At 43.5% G+C, this 18,263-nt stretch overlaps 1 protein-coding gene across 6 annotated transcripts in view; it reads left to right on the top strand.

Annotated features, from left to right (window-relative positions):
• Positions 1-18,263, top strand: part of App (amyloid beta precursor protein) — a 204,088-nt gene that overhangs the window by 37,491 nt on the left and 148,334 nt on the right. For all 6 annotated transcript variants that reach the window (XM_051191798.1, XM_051191795.1, XM_051191792.1 and 3 more), the window contains exon 2: positions 15,676-15,843. In XM_051191798.1, coding sequence (XP_051047755.1) covers positions 15,676-15,843 — 168 coding nt within the window. The remainder of the gene's footprint in view (positions 1-15,675; positions 15,844-18,263) is intronic.

Below are 18,263 nucleotides of genomic sequence, written 5' to 3'. Positions count from 1 at the left end.
TTCGAATATAAAAGCAAGCTGTTGTGAGAGTTGAGAGGTCATTTTCGGGAGAATCTGAGAATGGGCCTCTTGATAATTATTACCTCCATTTTCCTTACTTAGAATGATGTACAGTTAACACCAGCAGTAAAGGAGGCAACCATAATTCATATGCCATTTTTTTTTGTTATTACAGCTATGTGTTTTCGCTTAGTTTATTTGGACAAAATTGAGTGTGTGTGTGTATGTGTGTGTGTGTGTGTGTGTAAACATTCCGGATAGCTTTTTTTTAGTAGAACTTAAATCTTTCTGTCACCTCTCATACCCCAGAGAACGAACAACGGAGCTTGAACTCCATGTCACGTCTCCATTTCAGGACTGATTCCTCTGTAGATATGTCAGAGCATTTCTGGAGAAGAGGAGTGCTTGTTGACAATGAGAATTCCTTCACCTAGTCGCACAGGCATACTCTTCAGTTCTGTTAACAGTTGATTGTTTTTGAAAAGCAAAATCACTTCTTATCACTCAAGGCAATGACAGATTGGCTCAGAGAATCCCACATGTGCTGTGGGCCTCGTCGTAGGAGAGGCAGATCAGGATGCCTGTTAATATACCCAGAAAATGTTTACTTTTGAGAGGGACATTTTTCTCCCAATAGCACTGACTCCAGTTTGCTACTCTGGTACAGTTTGACACTTATCACCGGTAACAGAATGAATTGCCAAATCTGTTTCCGCCACCAACAGCACTGTAGAGTCATGTGGCCTATGGCTAAGTCTCAAACCAAGGACACAGCAGACTTGGCCACCAGGTTCTCCTAGCATCCTTCAGTCCCTACCTGTTACAGGCTATGACTGACATTCCCCGCCCCCTACCCTAGACTCTCCAACCCAGGAGCTGGGTTGCCCTTCCTGAGTCTCTTCCCTATATAACCTAGCCATTTGGCTACACCCAGTCCTTGTTTGGCCTTTTGGTCTCCTGGTCTCCTTTCCCCCATCTACTCACATGGGTCAGCTCGGGGGTCATGTTCACTCTGGATTCCCCCAGATGTCTCTGCCTCTGGCCATGCTCTCCCTCATATCTACAGTAAACCTTCTCCACCTTACTTAGGAGCAGTCATGTCCTTCTTTTTGTCTTTCTTTTCTTCATTCACCTATGACACAATTCATTCTTAGGGAAGAAGGAGCCTGCTCATTCTCTCACATCAGTGAGCTCTCTTCTTTCTGTCTCTGTTTCTGTGTCTCTGTCTCTCTGTCTCTCTCTCTCTCTCTGGTTAAGGGCAGTAGCTCCGTGTATCTTCATTTAGTACAAATTCAAGGCTGTCTCCCTGCATGCCCTAAGACAACTCTTGACTCCTTCCCTCAGCCACCTGTGCTTATTTTCTGCTCCATTCTACTTACTCCATGAAAGCAGCATCCTTCCCCCTCCTCCAGCATCCCTCTCCTCCTCTCCTGCGGTGTGTCCACGGACACAACGTTGTCATACTTTCCCTTTTATTTCAGCACCTCCCGTTGAGCCTTAAGTGTCTCTACCTTTGTGTTGTACACAGATGTGTTGGGATCTCCCCACAGTCCTCACCTGTGGGAACGTCTACTGCCTACGAAATATTTATATGATCCTAAGGCACCAAGCCAGAACTCTCCTGAAACCTAACATAGGACCACCGAGACAACTCTGAACCCCTGTCTGTTGGAAGTGGCAAGGGCTCGATAGCCATCTGCACACACTGTTTGGCTTATCTGTCAGCGGCTAGTTTACCTTTCATCCCCAAGGTATTTTCAGGTGTGTTTTTGTTCACTAGCCTTTCCATTTAAGAGTTAGGTTACATATCGAAATCTCTGAGAACCGCCTTGTGCTGCTGAAGGCTTTCTAACTTCAGAGTATGTGTTTGGGCACTTCATTCACGAAGTATGGCTGCCCATGGTGTTCATGGAATCTTTGCGGTCCAGGGGGACAATCTGTTCTAAAAAAAATCCTACATGAATTGCAAGCTGATGCTCCTCCCAGGGATGTGCATTCTCAGAGAATCAGGAAGTGAGCGGAGCCCCGTGGCCCAGAACTCCTCTTGTGTTTTGAGCTGTTGCTTTTAGCATACTCCTGGGGTCAGGTCAAGTTCAGCTATAACTGATGTGTGCACAGTGGTGATGGGAGGGGAGTGGATGGGAGTGGATGCTTTGTTTTTCTTTCTCCACCTGCTTGCACTGGAGAAAAAGAAATCCTATAGATACCTGAGTACCGGAATCTGGATTTATTTTATATTGCTCCACGCCTTTGTCAATACTGACGTTTTTTTTTTTTTTTTTTTTTTTTGCATTTTAGTTTATTATGCCATTACTCATGCCAGGCATTCTTTAGCTCTTGTAATTTATTGTGGGAGGGAAGCAGGTACATCGCAGAGAGTGGAGCAGTTTTCCCGGGCAGCGAAGTCACTTTTATCAAGTTTGCATTTTATAAACAAAACAAAGGCCTTTGCTGTACACTTAGTGATTAGCTGGATGCTCACTGGCAGAAAAGGCCATGCATGCCATCGGCACAGCCTTAACATCCTTCCTGCTTTGATCATTGTCAACTAAAAATGGCCTTTATAGCACAAAGTAGAGTCTTGTTACATCCCACTCAGAATTACATTTCCCTCTTGGTATTGTGGTTCTGAAGGCCTTTATTGCAAAAAGAATGGCTTTTTAATTTTTTTTTTTTAAAGAATGACGATTTGACAGAGGTTTGTTTTTTTTGGGGGGGGTAAGACTGAGGGCACTAGAAAGGGAGGACATCTTTGAGAGTGCCCAACTAACTCTTAAGTTATTTGCGGAGGATTGTCTCCTTGTACAGACTCGAAATGGGAACCTTTGAGTATTCTTTAGAGCCTTGAAGAAGAAATAATCTTGGCTTACCCTAAGATAGATAAGTTAGCAGAATGCTACGTGAACAATGAACAGGAATGCTGCTTGAATGCTGTCATGAGTTTTCACATCGACTCAGCATTCTCTCTGGATTTCTGTCGTGTTCACAAGGCAGTTTCTGCTCCACCAAAAGTCCTAGTATAAAAGTACAATGAGTGTGAGCGTTATAAGCAACAGGAAAGGAAGAGAAGTAAATATTATGAAACTTTGGACAGAAATAAGCCAATGGATACAATGTAAATGTTCATTCTGCTTATCAAAAAGAAAGCTTCATGTTCTGTGATTTTGGTTAAAAAAAAAAAAAAAATAGAAAAGTGATGTCCTAAGGCCACGAATTGTTTGATGTTCTCTACTGGAAGACATTCAGGTTCACTCTTGTCCTAGCCAAGTTGACCACCGATCCCTTCATACCTTTATACAAATGTGCTTATGTGTGTTTCTCTGTGCAACCTGAAGAGACAAAAGAGCGAAGGTCAGCAGGTGGACCCCTGTGACATGGTTTGGAGCATGTAGAATTTTGAAGGTCACAGGCCAGTGGTTTTGTATGCTTGTTTGTTTGGTTTTGGTTTTTCGAGATAGGGTTTCTCTGTGGCTTTGGAAGCGGTCCTGGAACTAACTCTTGTAGACCGGGCTGGCCTCGAACTCACAGAGACCCGCCCGCCTCTGCCTCCCAAGTGCTGGGATTAAAGGCATGCACCCTCACTGCCAGGCTTGTTTGTTTGTTTGGTAATCACTCCCCACCTTTATTTCTTAAGAGCTGAAATTGGTAAATTTGGTTGGACTGTCTGGCCAAAGAACCTTTGGGATCTGCCCACCTCTTTCTTCTCCCTAAGGCTGGGGTTATTGATATGGTTGCCTGGATCTTCTGTGGGCATTGTAGATCCAAACACAGATCCCAGTGCCCCTGTGGCAGGTATTATACTTACTGAGCCAAGGTATTTCCCCAGCTCTAGATACCTTTTAATAAAATGTTAATTATCAACCTAACTGTATGACCTTCTTGATATTATTAATTGAAAGCGTGTTAGAATCGTGTTCTGAAACCACAGGTTTCTAGGCTTATGTTAAAACATTCTAGTGCTTGAAATTTGGCATTGATAGAGACAGTGATCTGAACTGTTCAGCCACCTGCTGACGTGACTTCCGAGGGAGTCTAAGCAGGGCTCAGAGTGTCTTGACCTCAGATTCCCTCCTCTTCCTCTCCTACCCCCACCCAGAGTTGTACCAGAGCACACTGGTGAAAAGTTAGATGTCTTTAGCTGGAAAATTAGTAATGTTTTTGTAAGGGTCTTTAGCCAAATTACCATTTTCATTGCCTTTTCGGTATTAGAATTTTAAAGCTTGTAAACTACTAAGGACACGAACACTGTAGGGTGTATATACTTGACCTATGTCTATTCTTGAGTTCTTCACAAGAGCTCAAGACCAGGGCTCCTACTAACTAACTGCCCTTTCCATGTTCCAGCCCAAACTCTCTTCCAAGAATGTTGATTTCAGTGTCCTGAGCCTGAGGCTGGTGGAAATTGTAAAGAGCTACAGAATTGGGTGCGTTTTGGGCAGGTCACAGTGCGTGATTATGTTTCTTGTTTCTTTTCCTAGTAGTGTGGGTATTTCTTAGATAATGGTGAGTGTGGCCTACAGCTATAATTAAATGTGTAGTAAATTTATGGTCTCTTTGGGGAGCTTTTTTTCCCCTAGTTATTTTCATACCTACAGCTTTTCAAAGACTTTTTCTCCACCTAATGATCTGTTGGAGTCATGGGCCAACATGGCAGTAAGTAAACATATGGAACTCAAGCGATTCTTAGACTTTCACCTGAGATTTTGGGGAGTGCTAACTCTTGCCAATGGTGAACTACGACAATCAATTAGTCTTCCCAACTCTTTGTTCTAGAACACTCAGCCTGTGTCAGAGCTGTATGGCAAGAGCCCTCTCAGGGAATGCTACATCCAGTCTATCATATGTTGCTTTCACATTGTAACAGTCATAATGATGCGTTTGTTGAAACATGAAATTTGCCTGCCAGTTACCATGATTAGGACAAGACTTTATGTTCACACAGCTACATGTAAAATATGAGTAGAAATACAGTTTACTTAATAAACATTGTTTCCACATCTGAAGTATTTCCTTCCTAGTATATATTGGATGAAACAAATATATGCAACTGAAAAAACACTCATTTAGCCAAATGTGTGGCTTTGCAGAAAACTAAATAAAAGAGGGCTGCATAATTATCACAGCTAAAACTTGGCAACAGATGATTGACATCCCCTTAAAGGCTCCAGTACTTGTATTAAGAACAATGTTGCCTCTACTTAGATTTTCCATTTTCACTATGCTGATGAGAACCAGCATAGTATGGTTCGTACACCACCGCTGACCTTAAATCATGTCACACATCACGTATAGGATGAGCGTAGCAGTTCTTGCTCAGAAGGGTGCCGTGAGTAGTCGAGATGTTCATGTTCCAAGGGATGGTATGGGGGAGTAAGATGAGTGAGAGACAGGATGTATTTCATTATCACCAGCATTGTGGTCCCTGTGTTCCCCATCTTTCTACCAGCTTCCTCTGTTTTGGTAGCTATCCTACTTGTGTGTGTGCTTTTCCAGGCAGTAAAGACACCCCAGCTACAACAGAGCAAGGGAACAAAGGTACTGGCTTATGCACAGGACATAGTGTGGTCCACAGTCTTATAGAAAAGGCAAGAAGCGAGCCTGCAGGTAAGTTTACCGAACACTAGTTTTTGTTGTTTATTTTTAAGCAAAAACTAATTTATGTGCAAGGTGTAGATGGTCAGTAGTGGAATTTTGACTTTTCGGTCATGACACTTATTCTATGTGGGTCAGAAATGGAGGTCCCCCAGGCAGCAAATATCTAAATTAGTGTGGGAGGAGGTTGGGGGGGGCGGGGATTCATAAGGTTTTTGTCGTACAAGGTTTGGCTTTTGGGGATTTGCCAACCTCATCCACTTCCTGTTCAACTCAGTCTCTTTTGAAGTACTGAGGGGTGGTTGTCCATCTGTTTCACTGGCTTGTTTTTTTTCGTATCAACTACTCTCATTTTCGTTAGAGTTTTCTGAAAAATAAACCGTTTGCCTCCAAGGTCGCTGTATTAGGTTTCAGCCGTTTTGACAAATTACCGGAGAGAATAAACTTCCAAGGAGGATAGGGTTTATTTTGGGTCTTGGATTGGTGCTTAAGACCTCTGTTGACACAGTACATCATGGTGTTGGGGGATAGGGAGCAGAGGGAAAGGATGAGGTTTTACTCTTCCTTTCAAAGGCATACTGAATGATCTGGTTTACTAGTTCTTAAAGGTTCCTGTACTTCCTGGCAGTACTGTGGACTGGCAGCCAACTCTTCAACACAGGCATTTTAGGGACACCCCAGACCCAAACTACAACAGTCGCTTCCTCTAATGTTTTCCTGAATGTGAATGCATGATTGTATTTTGATTGGACAAAGATAGCTGGGGTTTGTCTGAGCCTCAGAGTGGAGTCTCAGAGTGTTAGCTATGATTGTTCTTGTCTTGAACTCTCAAATTCATACAAATCTGCCTTATACAATTTCAAGGTGTGATGACTGCATACTTGTAATCCCAGCACTCTGCAGGCAGAGGTAGGCAAGACCATTGTAGGCCTGGTCTACATAGAGAGCCAGGGTTATACAAGGAGACCCTGTCTAAATGAAACAAAACAAAGAATTATTCAAATCAGAATACAGGGTCCTTAAAGCATTTTGAGAACATTTCTGCCACTTGAAATAAGGCTTCTAGTAAATGTGTGCCGGGTTAGTTTCTCTCCCTGCAGTAATACTGTACAGTCACAACACACCCCAAAGTTTAGTTTCTGTGTCCTAACAGCTCTGAAAAGAATTTCACTCTTACAATATTGTATTCTCAGAAACTGGGAGGTGGAGACAAGATCTGAAGTTCAAGGTCATTCTCAGCTACTTAGAGAGTTCAAGGTCAGATTGGGCTACTTGAGGCTGTCTCAGAAAAGCAAGCAAACAAACAAGCAACAACAGCAACAAACTCGAATCCTGGTAACATAGCTCAGGGGTGGAGAGCTTGTCAAGAATGCACTTGGCAATGCAGAACAACTACAAAAAAAAAAAAGTTAAAAAATCCGAGGCATTTTAAAAATACATCAGTGGAAACATTAAGGAAAAAGTTAGAGCAGACTGAGGAATATCAACTATAGGCCTCCAATCCAATCTGATAGCATTCTTAGGCCTTCCATAGGTGGAGGATGGGGTTTTGTTAAGTTAATGCATTCCTAAGGATTCTGTAGAAGTGAGCAAGGTTGGCACCTTTAGAAAGGCTAAAGGGCTAACGATAGCCTGAAAGGAATTGTCATTAAGCAGTTGGATCAACAACACTGCAAACTGAATGTAATCACTGAAGTTTTCATCAGTGGTGTATTTCCAGGAATTCCTTCCTTTATAGCAGGCATAGTTATTGGGGGTCGGGGGGAGACCATAAGACACTAAATAAGCAGACATTGGATTACAAACTGATTTTGTGCCTAATATTTTGGTTACCACACAGACTCTTCTATTTCTTAAAACTCCAAATTTTAATCCATTTATATTATGTTTAAGCAGTTGGGTGGCCAGCAGCCTCTCTGAGGCCTACCTATAAGGCAAGCTTTCATTGTTGGTTACTAATCTCCTGGGTGTGGAATAACCAACGTTTCTATCGATGGACCTGTTGAGTTGCTACTGGGTACGGACAGGGAGCATGCTTCACTATCCTTGAGATGAGATGGAGTTTGGGACCATCTTGAGGAGACCTGTGCTGGGCACCATTGAAAGAGCTTGGTTTCAACAGAGGCTTCTTCCTCTAATCACTTTTGTGATAGGCCTTTCTAGGCTGGAACTTAAACTCAGAAACAGTTGTACTGGTTCACTCTTCCATACGTGTTTAGTGACAATTCTGTCCTTTCTCATCATACGTCCATACATGAACACACCAGGGCAAAGCCGTTTTGATTTGAGAGTAAGCCTGGTCTTGTGAAGCAAGCTCTTGACAGATAAATCACAGTTGGCCTCCTTTCTGCCTCTGGAACTGTGACTGTGGTCGAAATCTTAGCCTTTTCCCACTCCAGTTGGCACGGATGATTTATACAGATTCCCTCCCTTCTGGAATTCTAATTTTAATTCCAGTTTTATGCTAGTAATGAAATGAGGAATTGCAGATGTTCTCCGAGAACCACACTGTGAAGCAGACCCTCCCTCGGCTTCTTGTCCTTTGGTTGGAGAGTGAGAATTTGCTCGTGATTATTGATCTTCAAAAGGCATTCAGCAAATTTCCTAGATTGTGATTATGGAAATCAGTTTTTCACACTTGAAAATGGAGAATGTTTTTTTTTTTCATTTATTTATTTTATATAATCAAGTCCATTTAAATGAAAACAAACATTTATAGACAATATTTGGGAATTTGGGTGTCGTTCTTTCCAAACTACTTCCTGCTGGTAAGGAGCACTGTCATGGGGGATTGTAAGAAGATGCATGTTTTTGGTGTTGAATTTAAAAGCAGCTGGAAGTGTGGACTCTGTGTGTGTGTGTGTGTGTGTGTGTGTGTGTGTGTGTGTGTGTGTGTGTGTGATGTAATTGCTCAGGTGTAAGCAAACAGCATTTCTTCTAGGGTAGCCAAGGATGGGATAGAAATAGAATCTGTCCCGTTTTATACAAGAATCCCACCCAAAGAAGAAAAAAGTACCCAGTACTTCACCATATGAGAGTTATTCAGGCCAGTGAAATGTCTGCTTGGATGTAGAAACCAGATGGTCTTCATTAGCTAGAAAGCTTAAAATGGCATAAACCCACAGATGCAGCCAGGCTATGGATCCGGCCCTCGTCTTGCCAAGCTGGATGTCTCAGCCAGGGAAACAGAGGGCTCCTTGTTCGGCCCCTCTGAGCTTGGACCCGGTGAAGAATGCTGGCAGACCTGCTCTATACGGAATTTTGATCTTGATAATGAAAAGGAGGGAAAGTTCTTAGAGAAAAGGAACACCCTGTTTGAAGGGCAGACAGAGAACTTGTTCCAGAAGCTGTCCCTGCCTTTTGTGGTAAATTGTAGCAATTGTCAGCGCGGGTTTTCACTTTCGCCCTCTGCAGATTGGTCCATATGTTTACCTTTATTTCAGCAGTGCCGATTTAAAGCCAACTTCAGCTACTGTTCTCTTAGGAGAGTTCAATGCAGTTCCTTGCTGTCTGTGTTGTGACTTGGGGGTGCATGGGGGGGGGGGTTGTTTTCTCTGATAGCGAAGGTTTGTTTCCAGAAAGTTTGGCAGTGTTTTTAAAGTGTAGCATTGACATCGCTCTAGCTCAGCCCTCTGTAAGTGGCCTCTTGCTTTTGAAACTGGATGAACACCCAACTGTTAGAGCTGGTTATTCTGTTCATCTGCACTGAATGCCACAGTTTTCCCATGGGAAAGTATTTCCAGTTTCAGGATGTCAGCAACACACCATACTGGCTACAAGGAATGTTTTCATATTTAGCCTCCCCAAAATGCATGAACTATAAAGAACCACCTATGTACAGGGTTCTAGGACTTGCTGCTGTTATGCATTTCTGAAAATCTTGATGGGTAAGATGAAGTGGTTATTTCACTGGCCATAGTCCCCATTTGTTGCATCAGTTTCTTTTCTATGAAGGGAGATAGTTTTGAAAGTGAGGAACAGTTATCTTCCAGTTGACTTTATGACTTCCAGTTGACAAATATGACTGCAAAGATTCTAGGATCCAAAGACTTCAAATTCACAGATGTCCATACTACCAGGTCCTAAGTAGAACATGGCCAGGATTTATTAAGTTCTTCTTAGAGGCTTTGTTCAGGAAAAGCAGTTTGAGTAAACCTGTCAGGGCTGACTGGGGACGACACCAAGTATTATGTTCTGTGTGGCCCCCTTATCTGATGGCGATGCTCTGCTCTTGGCTGGATGCTGAGGCTGTATTGCTTTTTAGCAGCCAGACTGTTGACAGATGCAGATGAAGATTCTCTGGGTTGTCTTGTGTTAATTAAACCAAGGCAAGGATGTGTTGCTTAAAACCTGGACTTTGTAGATGGGCTACAGGAAGAACTGAAAAGCTTCCAGTTCAGTCTCTGTGTGTGTTTGATCTAACTGTTCCAGTCTGTATATCACAGCTGTTGACTTGGGAAATAATTTTCCACGAGAAAGGTGATTTTGTTTTAAGTACACATTTGTGAAAGGTAGCAAGATGTTATATAAAGCCAATTCTACAGTTCCTAGTTCAGTAATTTACTGTAATTTTGAAGGAAGTAGAGTTTAAATTGAACTGAGCTCTGAAATGTCTCAAGTTTATGGAAACATAGCTAAGGCATTTCTATATATTTACTTTTACAGTTAATATTTGTATCAGTTGTTTTCTTGTTCCCGAGACAGAACAGCTGGCAAAAACAACCTAAGGAAGGAAGGGTTGTTCAGACTCTGTTAGAGGGTACCATCTATCATGCCAGGGAAGTCGTTGCAGCAGGAAAAAGGGAGAGATGCATGCTGGGGATCAGTTCATTTTCTCCTTTTTATTCTTCCTACAACTCTAGTCCGTAGGATGCTGCTGCCGGTATTCAGGGTGGCTCTTCCCTCCTCAGTTAAGCTTGTGTGGAAAAACCCCTCATGGGCACACCCTTAGGTCATTCATCTCCATGGAAATTCTAAATCTAGTTGAGTTGATGATGAAGATTAACCATGGCAATATTAAATCCCCTTAGGTAAATAATCCCGAGAAGAGCAAAAGCATCTATTCTCTAGTCTAAACTCGTAAGGTTGAGCTCATGGCATCATTAGGTAATTACCGGGCCATAGTCAGCATATTTGAAGAGATGTGGAAGAGATTACCAACTCTTTGTCAGAACATACACATGTATTATACAAGCGGATGGCATTAAAATAATTGTAAAGGTAAGAGGAAGGATGACATAGAGAAGTGTGGAATAAAGAAAAGGAAATTCAGGAATCATGTTTAAGAAAATGAAAGAGACTTTATTAGGTAGAGTTAATTTAAAAAAAAAAAAAGTAAGCCCAGGTAGCATGAACAACTGTCCCATTTTTGACAAGGATTTGACTGGTTTTACCTTATGGGTCTGCACAATGTGAAGCCTCTCACCAGGTAATCATGGATGGAGAGAGAGAGTGTGTGTGTGTGTGTGTGTTGGGGTGGGTGCTCCTGGAGCCCAGCACCTATTTGTTGAGTTATTGGGTACTGATGGGTTGGAGGAGAAAGGGAAGAAAGAAGACAGTCATTGTCTTCATTTGTGCATCAAACTATGAGCCCAACAGGCTGAAGTGGATCATTCCGAATCCATGGCTATACAGAGGTCCCTGGTTAATTTACAATCAATGGGGAATAAAGCAAAGCAAAAAGGCGTGCATGTGGGGCAAGGACTTGTAGAGTGGAAGGGGCGTGACACAAGAGAGACGGAGATAAGAGAGAGCGAGGTTATCTTAGCCTTTCTGTTGCTGTGAAGAGACACCATGACCATGGCAATTCTTTGGTTTTTTGAGACAGGGTCTCTCTGTGTAGCCTTGGCTGTCCTGGAACTCACTCTGTAGACCAGGCTGGCCTCAAACTCACAGAGATACATCTGCCTCTGCTTACTGAGTGCTGGGATTAAAGGCCTTGTCCATGGCAACTCTTATAAAGGAAAACATTTAATTGGGGCTGGTTTACAGTTCAGAGGTTTAGTTCATTATGGCCCTGTCAGAAAACATGGCGGTGTCCAGGCAGACATGGTGCTGGAGAAGGAACCAAGAATGTTACATCTGGTTTGGCAGGCAGCAGGAAGAGAGAATGACTCTGGGCCTGGCTTAAGTATTAGAACCCTGAAACCACACCCTCAGTGACACACTTCCTCCAACAAGGCCACACCTCCTCCAGTAAGGCCACGCCTCCTCAGCGTGCCAGTCCCTGGTAACCAAGCATTCAGATCTATGAGCCTGGAGGGGGAGGGGCTATTCCTATTTAAACCACCCCAGAGGGTGAGAGTAAACAGAGCACATTATATACTCCTGTAAAAATGTCAAAGAAGAAATTTAGTCATTTAAAACAAACAAAAAACAATGCAACCTGGAAACACTCCAGCCAGCACAAGGTGAGATGGTTTTATTATCTGACTGTCTGGCCTTGATTAATGCTTTGATCCCCAATGTCCATCATCAGCTAGTGTTGTTCTGTTGAAGAATTCTGCATCTTTTGAAGTGTGAAGGCCTCTTGCATGAAAGAGAAACAACGGCTCTGTCATGAAGTCTGTCTTAAGCTGAGTATGGAAGTGGAGGATAGGGACTCAGATAAGGAGAAGAACCAGATAATTCACCATGACAGACGCCAAAGGCAGAAACTTCTAAGGAAGCAGAGCTCACCCTTAGTAAACAAGGCCGGTAGGGACAGGTGCTAAGGAAAGATGGAAGTCATATGTAACCTTTGAGATCTTCCAGAGAATATAAACCAGACTACAGGGGGTTAAGAAGCAAGTGAATGGGCCAGCAAGATGGCTCAGCAGGTAAAGGCACCACCAAGTCTGACAACCTGAGTTTGATTCCCTGGGATTCAGGGAAGGAGAAGAATCAGCTGCAGGTTGTTCTTTAGCCTGGACACATGCACCAGGGCAGCAGCCCACACAGCCCTTATCCTCACATAAGTCAGTGTTTAGCTTGCACGGTGGTTAAAGTTTCTGATCAGTGAAAGAAATGCAGGCAGATGACAGAGTGGCTGGGTTGGGTTTACTGCCTTCGATGGAAATTCATGGGGAAAGGCCAGGTCCATCCCTTTGCACGTGGTTTAAGGCTGTTTCTGACCTACAGCTTTAAGGCTGTGTGGTCTCCAAAGAGGCTGGACCACAAGCCTTGAGTACACAGTGTCTGGCCCTTTCAGGAAGGTCTCTGACCCCCCTGCGCAAGAGGGAAGTGAGCAAGGGTTTTTTTTTGTTTCTCGCTTGTTTGCTGTGTTCAGTAAAGAAGCTCAGAGGCCGCTAATGACGAGCTCGAGGAAAGCCAAATGTGTTGGTGTTTCTCACCTCAAACTTGATAGCTTAGAACAAGAATTACTATTCAGTTTCTGTGAGTAAGGAACTTAGGGGTCTCTTCTGGGTAGTTCTTGTTGCTCCTCTGTTACAGTTATAGGAATAAAAGCTGGAGAAGGGTGGGGAGGGTCCGGAGCGAGGGTCCCAAGTGAGTGGGGTCCCAAGGTAAGGGACCACATGGGAAAGCATGGCAGGTTCCATAGCAGGTGAGGGTGACCAAGGCAGAGGAGATAACAGGCCAGGCAGATAGAGCTTAAATGAGGAGTTTATTTAGTAAGGGGAGTGAGGGGGAAGGGAAGAGACATAGAGGCACCAGGAACAGAAGAGGAGAGGGGAAGAGAGAGGAGAAGAAGAGGGAGAGGGGAGAGAAGAGTGTGTGTGGGCGATTGCTTAAAAAGGGAAACTCGTGCATGCATAACTGAGTCCCCTACACAGCCCCATAAGGACTGACATGGCCATGCATGTCCCGCCCATCATTAGGGAGCAGGGTCAGCAGAATACCAGTTTCCAGCAGTTCTGGCTCTGAGTGTCTCTTGAAACCGCATTCCTCTTGTTAGCCATGTCGTCTGGTGTGGCTCTGAAGGAGGTCTTATCTTCCTACTATGGCCCAACAATGAGTGAGCCTTAATGTCATGACCTTGCTTTTGAAATCGCACATCACCATTTCTGACATGCTTTGTTTGTTCCACAGACAAACTGTAATGCACTGTGAGAAGGGATGGACTGCATATGGTCATGATTACCAGGAAGGAGGAAGGATCATAGGCCCCGTCTTGGGCCTTGACAATCACTGGGGAGAACTTGCTATTTAAATTTTCTTTGAAGAAGGAAATGCATCTCGGTGCCTTTGCATTCACTAAGGTGGCGCATTTGCATTCACTAAGGTGGCGCATTTGCATTCACTAAGGTGGCACACCTACCTGACCTGTGATAGTGAAGAGGTCCTGAGGGACTAGTGGTGCTGGGAGATTCTGAAATTGAGCATGAGATTCTTTTGATAAAATGTTCTCCAACTTTGATGAGTTAAATGTTGTGTAGCTTCCCTTTAGTTAGGGATATGATACCAGGGTCTGCTAAGATTGGACAGAACAAAGCACAGTGGGAAACACAGTGAAGTTTTCACTGAGCACAAACCTCACCTTCACCTCTACCCAGGGCTTCACCCACAGTAGTCTGCTTATGCTGGGACTTCCTTTAACTCCCTGGCCGTGTTATTACCCATCTACTTATTTCAGGAAAATCGACAAGATCTGTATGTTGCTCTGTGAGATCCAGGCATTGAATTTCCTGTATAATGCCTCAAGTGAACTGTTAAGATCAAGCCCATCGAACATTCGGTATTGGGCTTTGCATTGGTGGAGAATGAGACTTCCCACTTGCCTGGCAGTGGCAGGAGATGGCAGGGGGCTCTTGTGGAAGTGTTGAGGGTTGCAGCTGCTCAGTAGATGGCCTGACCTTGTGGCCTCAGCTGCTGTCTGAAGGACCTAAGCACCAGGTGCTAGAGAGACACAGATTCTTGTCAACAGGTCCCCATGGCCTTTCCTCCTACAAGTTCAGTCCAGAGTCTGCTTCTTTGTTGTTTGTTTTCTCAAAGACACAAATCCCAATGGGCAGATGTTGGGACAGATGTTCGGTCCATGTCACATTTCTGTGGAGAGAAGTGACTTAAACTGAAATCTCTCAATCCAGGCAGTTTGACCCCCCCCCCCACCTCTTTTCTCTCTTTCTCTTCTGTGAATAGTTTTTGAGATTAACTCAAGAATCACCCGGGAAGAGGCAGCATGAGTGGCTGCTGGGAGAAGTTGAGTCTCTCTGGGGAGCACCTCAGTTCCCTCAGTGGGGGTTTCACTGGGGAGGAATTACGCTGGTTCTTCTGACTCCTTGGTTTCTAGTGATTCGTTTCCTTGCCTGGATTTAGTTTCCACCTCTTGCAGAGCCATTTTTGATGAGGTAGGATAGATTTTTAGCACTCCCATTTTCTCATGTATTTATCTTTCTTTCTAAGTAGACATGATGGTACAGTTGTGATCCTAGCACTAGAGACCGAAGGCCAAAACATCACAAGTGAGGACATAAGTAAATAGTTAATTCTCCTGTGTAATTTTCTAATAAAAACTCAGATACAAGCTGGGCATGATGGCACACGCCTGTAATCTCAGCACTCAGGAAGCAGAGGCAGGTGAATCTCTGCGTTTAAGGCTGGCCTGGTCTACAGTGTATTCCAAGACAGCTAAGGCTGCATAGGGAGATCCTGTCCCAAAACAAAAATTCCCTTGGGTACAGCCACTTGCTCAGCAGTGAGTCACACTGATAACATCTTGCTGTCTGTGCTGAGAAGTGCCATATAGTGTCACCTCCAGGCCTGGTCATCAAGTAGGGACTGGCATTGTGCTGTGTGAGCAACTGCATATTATGAGGATATGGATTCTTCCACAGTGATTATATTTATTTTAGAAACCCCTCTTTATTGGCGGGAGCTTTCAACAGATATTGCACAATCTTCTACGAGAAAAACGAAAGGATTTTTGAATGAACAAATGTTCTTCAATACTCTTAATGCCGTCCTTCAAATATTCTGTCTGCTGTTAAAGAACGCAATGTCTTCTTTGGTTTGTTAACTGTCGGTAGCATGTCTATTACTCAACCCAGTAATGCCGAAGCAGGGGATCATTAGGTATTGCTGCCATGTTTCCCGTTCTTGGAACTGTGGATTCTGTCACTAACTAGAGTTTATTTATTCTTTTAGGTGCCCACTGATGGCAATGCCGGGCTGCTGGCAGAACCCCAGATCGCCATGTTCTGTGGCAAACTCAACATGCACATGAATGTGCAGAATGGAAAGTGGGAGTCAGACCCATCAGGGACCAAAACCTGCATCGGCACCAAGGAGGGCATCCTGCAGTACTGCCAAGAGGTGAGTCCCACGTGGTTGATGGGTTCCACGCGGTTGATGGGTTCCACGCATTCATTGAAAATATTCATTCTTGTATTTTATATTCATTTTCACTCTCACAATAAAACGTCTTGGTTCCTAATGATCCACTAGACCATTAACACATTTATTTGCTTTACCCTACAGTTCACACAGTGACAAATTATGTTGTTTTATGATCAATAAAATGCGTAGAACTTAAGTTTTCTTAGTATAATATATTCTACCATGACTGTGCAATAAAGGAAGTATTTTGGTTAAAAGTGCTAGAATTAATTTTTTTTACTCAACCACTTTGATATATTTTAGTTTATTTATAGCTGTTGACATTTTTCTAATTTTTCTGTTAATATTGTAATATTGAAATAAGCATCCATACTGATACTAAAATGTACACTAAAAGATCACTTCTACTTTATCCCTTGATACACATTTCTTTTAGATGGTAATTTTATTTCATATGTATGGATGTTTTGCCTACATGCATATCTGTGTATCACTATGGTGATATTTTATTTATGATCTTACAAATAAAGCTTGCCTGAAGATCATAGTGCAAAGCTAGCCACACTAGGTAGCCATAAAGGCCAGGCAGTGGTGGTATCTACCTTTAATCCCAGCACTCAGGAGAGAGAGAGACAGATGGATCTCTGTTAGTTCAAGGCTACCCTACACTATACAAAATTGATCCAGTCTGAAAGAGAAACAGAGCTCACACAAAGGTGACAGCTTTAATCCCAATACTAAGGTAGTGGAGACAGGAAGGGATATGGCTGGGTGGAAAGAGGAATGTAAAGTGGAAGAAAACAAGAGCTCATCTTAGTCCAGGCAGCCTGTGGCAGTCACTCTGAAGATGTCTGAGGATTCCTAGAGACAAGATCGCCCCTTTGGTCTTAGGATTCAGTAGAGGTAAGAACTAGTGGCTGGCTGCTTTGCTTCTGTGATCTCCAGGCAAGCTTTGTTAGATCATAAACAAAATATCACCACATACCACCTCTGATGTTGGTACCCAAGGAGGCACCAGAATAAGTTGTCACCTTTCTTGGAACTGGAGTTACCAAAGTACAGCTGTGAGACACCATATGGAGACTGGGGGTAGAGATTGAGGTTTCCCTATCTAAAATGCTTGGGTTAGGAATATTTTGGATTTTATAGAATTTGAAGTATTTGCATGTTCATAATGAGTTGCTTTGTGGATGAGCCCCAAGTGAATGCTAAATTCTTACCCATTTCCTGTGTGGACCCGCCCCCACAGCCCAAGGGTCATTTTATGTAGCAATTTTTAGTGTTCCTCCATTTGGGCTGCAGCCTACCATATGATATCAGAGGGAAATCTTCCCCATATAGATGGAGAGCAGTTCTCAAAATGTATCTAGTTCTGGAACATTTCAGATTTCATGTGACTGAACTAGAGATGCTCACTTCCCATTTACTTTTCCTTTCTCAGCAGCTCTTGTGAAATAATCAACAGCTGTCCACCACTTGACCTACCGTGGTTGGCACGTGGTTCTGTGTGGCCTTAGAAGTTTTCTCTCTGTCTAGCTACCTTTCTGTACCCTTTAATTATCTACCCCAGCTTCTAAAGTGCTAGCTAGCTAGCAACTACTATTCCAACGGATTTTACGGAAGGCTGAGACTCACAGTGCATGGCGTAGACTTTGGTCTCTTTCTGGTGAATGGCTGCTATGAATCGTCACATAAACCCAGGTTTTCCACAAATAACCCCGTTTTCAAATCTTTGAGTATCGGTCCTAAAAGAGTTAACTTTCCTTGACGCTGGAAACAGCCCTCACTTCCTGTTCCACTTAGAGAGTCCATGATGCCTGGGTAGCTTTCTTTTCGGTTTCTGTCTGTGGTTTGCGCGACGCTGAGCCACAGAGTCCTTCTTCCCATCCAGACTGCCTGCTTGTGGGCTGCCATGGGAGAACCACGGTGAAGCCCTTTGGCCTTTTCCTGCCTTTTCAGTTTCTGTGTCATTTATCTCTGCTTTTGCTCACCATCTTCAGGCCACCGGATGACAAACAGCTAAAATGCCAGGGTGTTTTGAGCCTTTTGTTTTGTTGTTTAGTTTTTGCGTTCTTTGAGACGGGATTTCGCTATAGCTTTGGAGCCTGTCCAGGAGCTCACCTGGTGTGTTTTGAGCCATTTTAATGAATTTGATCTGTATTCTATAACAATGAAAAGTCACTGAGCCTGTTCATTGGCTTCACTTTTGAAGACGAGGGAGGGCAGACTGGGTTTGAATTTCAGAGTTCGCCTCATATGTTCAGAACTTTCCAAACAACTTGTCCCCTAGCCCATGTGATGGAGTCACCAGTCCCCGTGCTTTACCTGTGTGGTGGCACCAGCCAGGTGTGCAGCTTAAGCACTTCAGATGTGGCCATCAGATGTGTACTGTTGAG

Source organism: Phodopus roborovskii, unplaced genomic scaffold, assembly GCF_943737965.1.
Source record: "Phodopus roborovskii unplaced genomic scaffold, PHOROB, whole genome shotgun sequence".
NCBI classification, from domain to species: Eukaryota; Metazoa; Chordata; class Mammalia; order Rodentia; family Cricetidae; genus Phodopus; species Phodopus roborovskii.
Note: the sequence above shows the minus strand (reverse complement) of the source record. Positions and strands in the feature narration are given on the sequence as shown.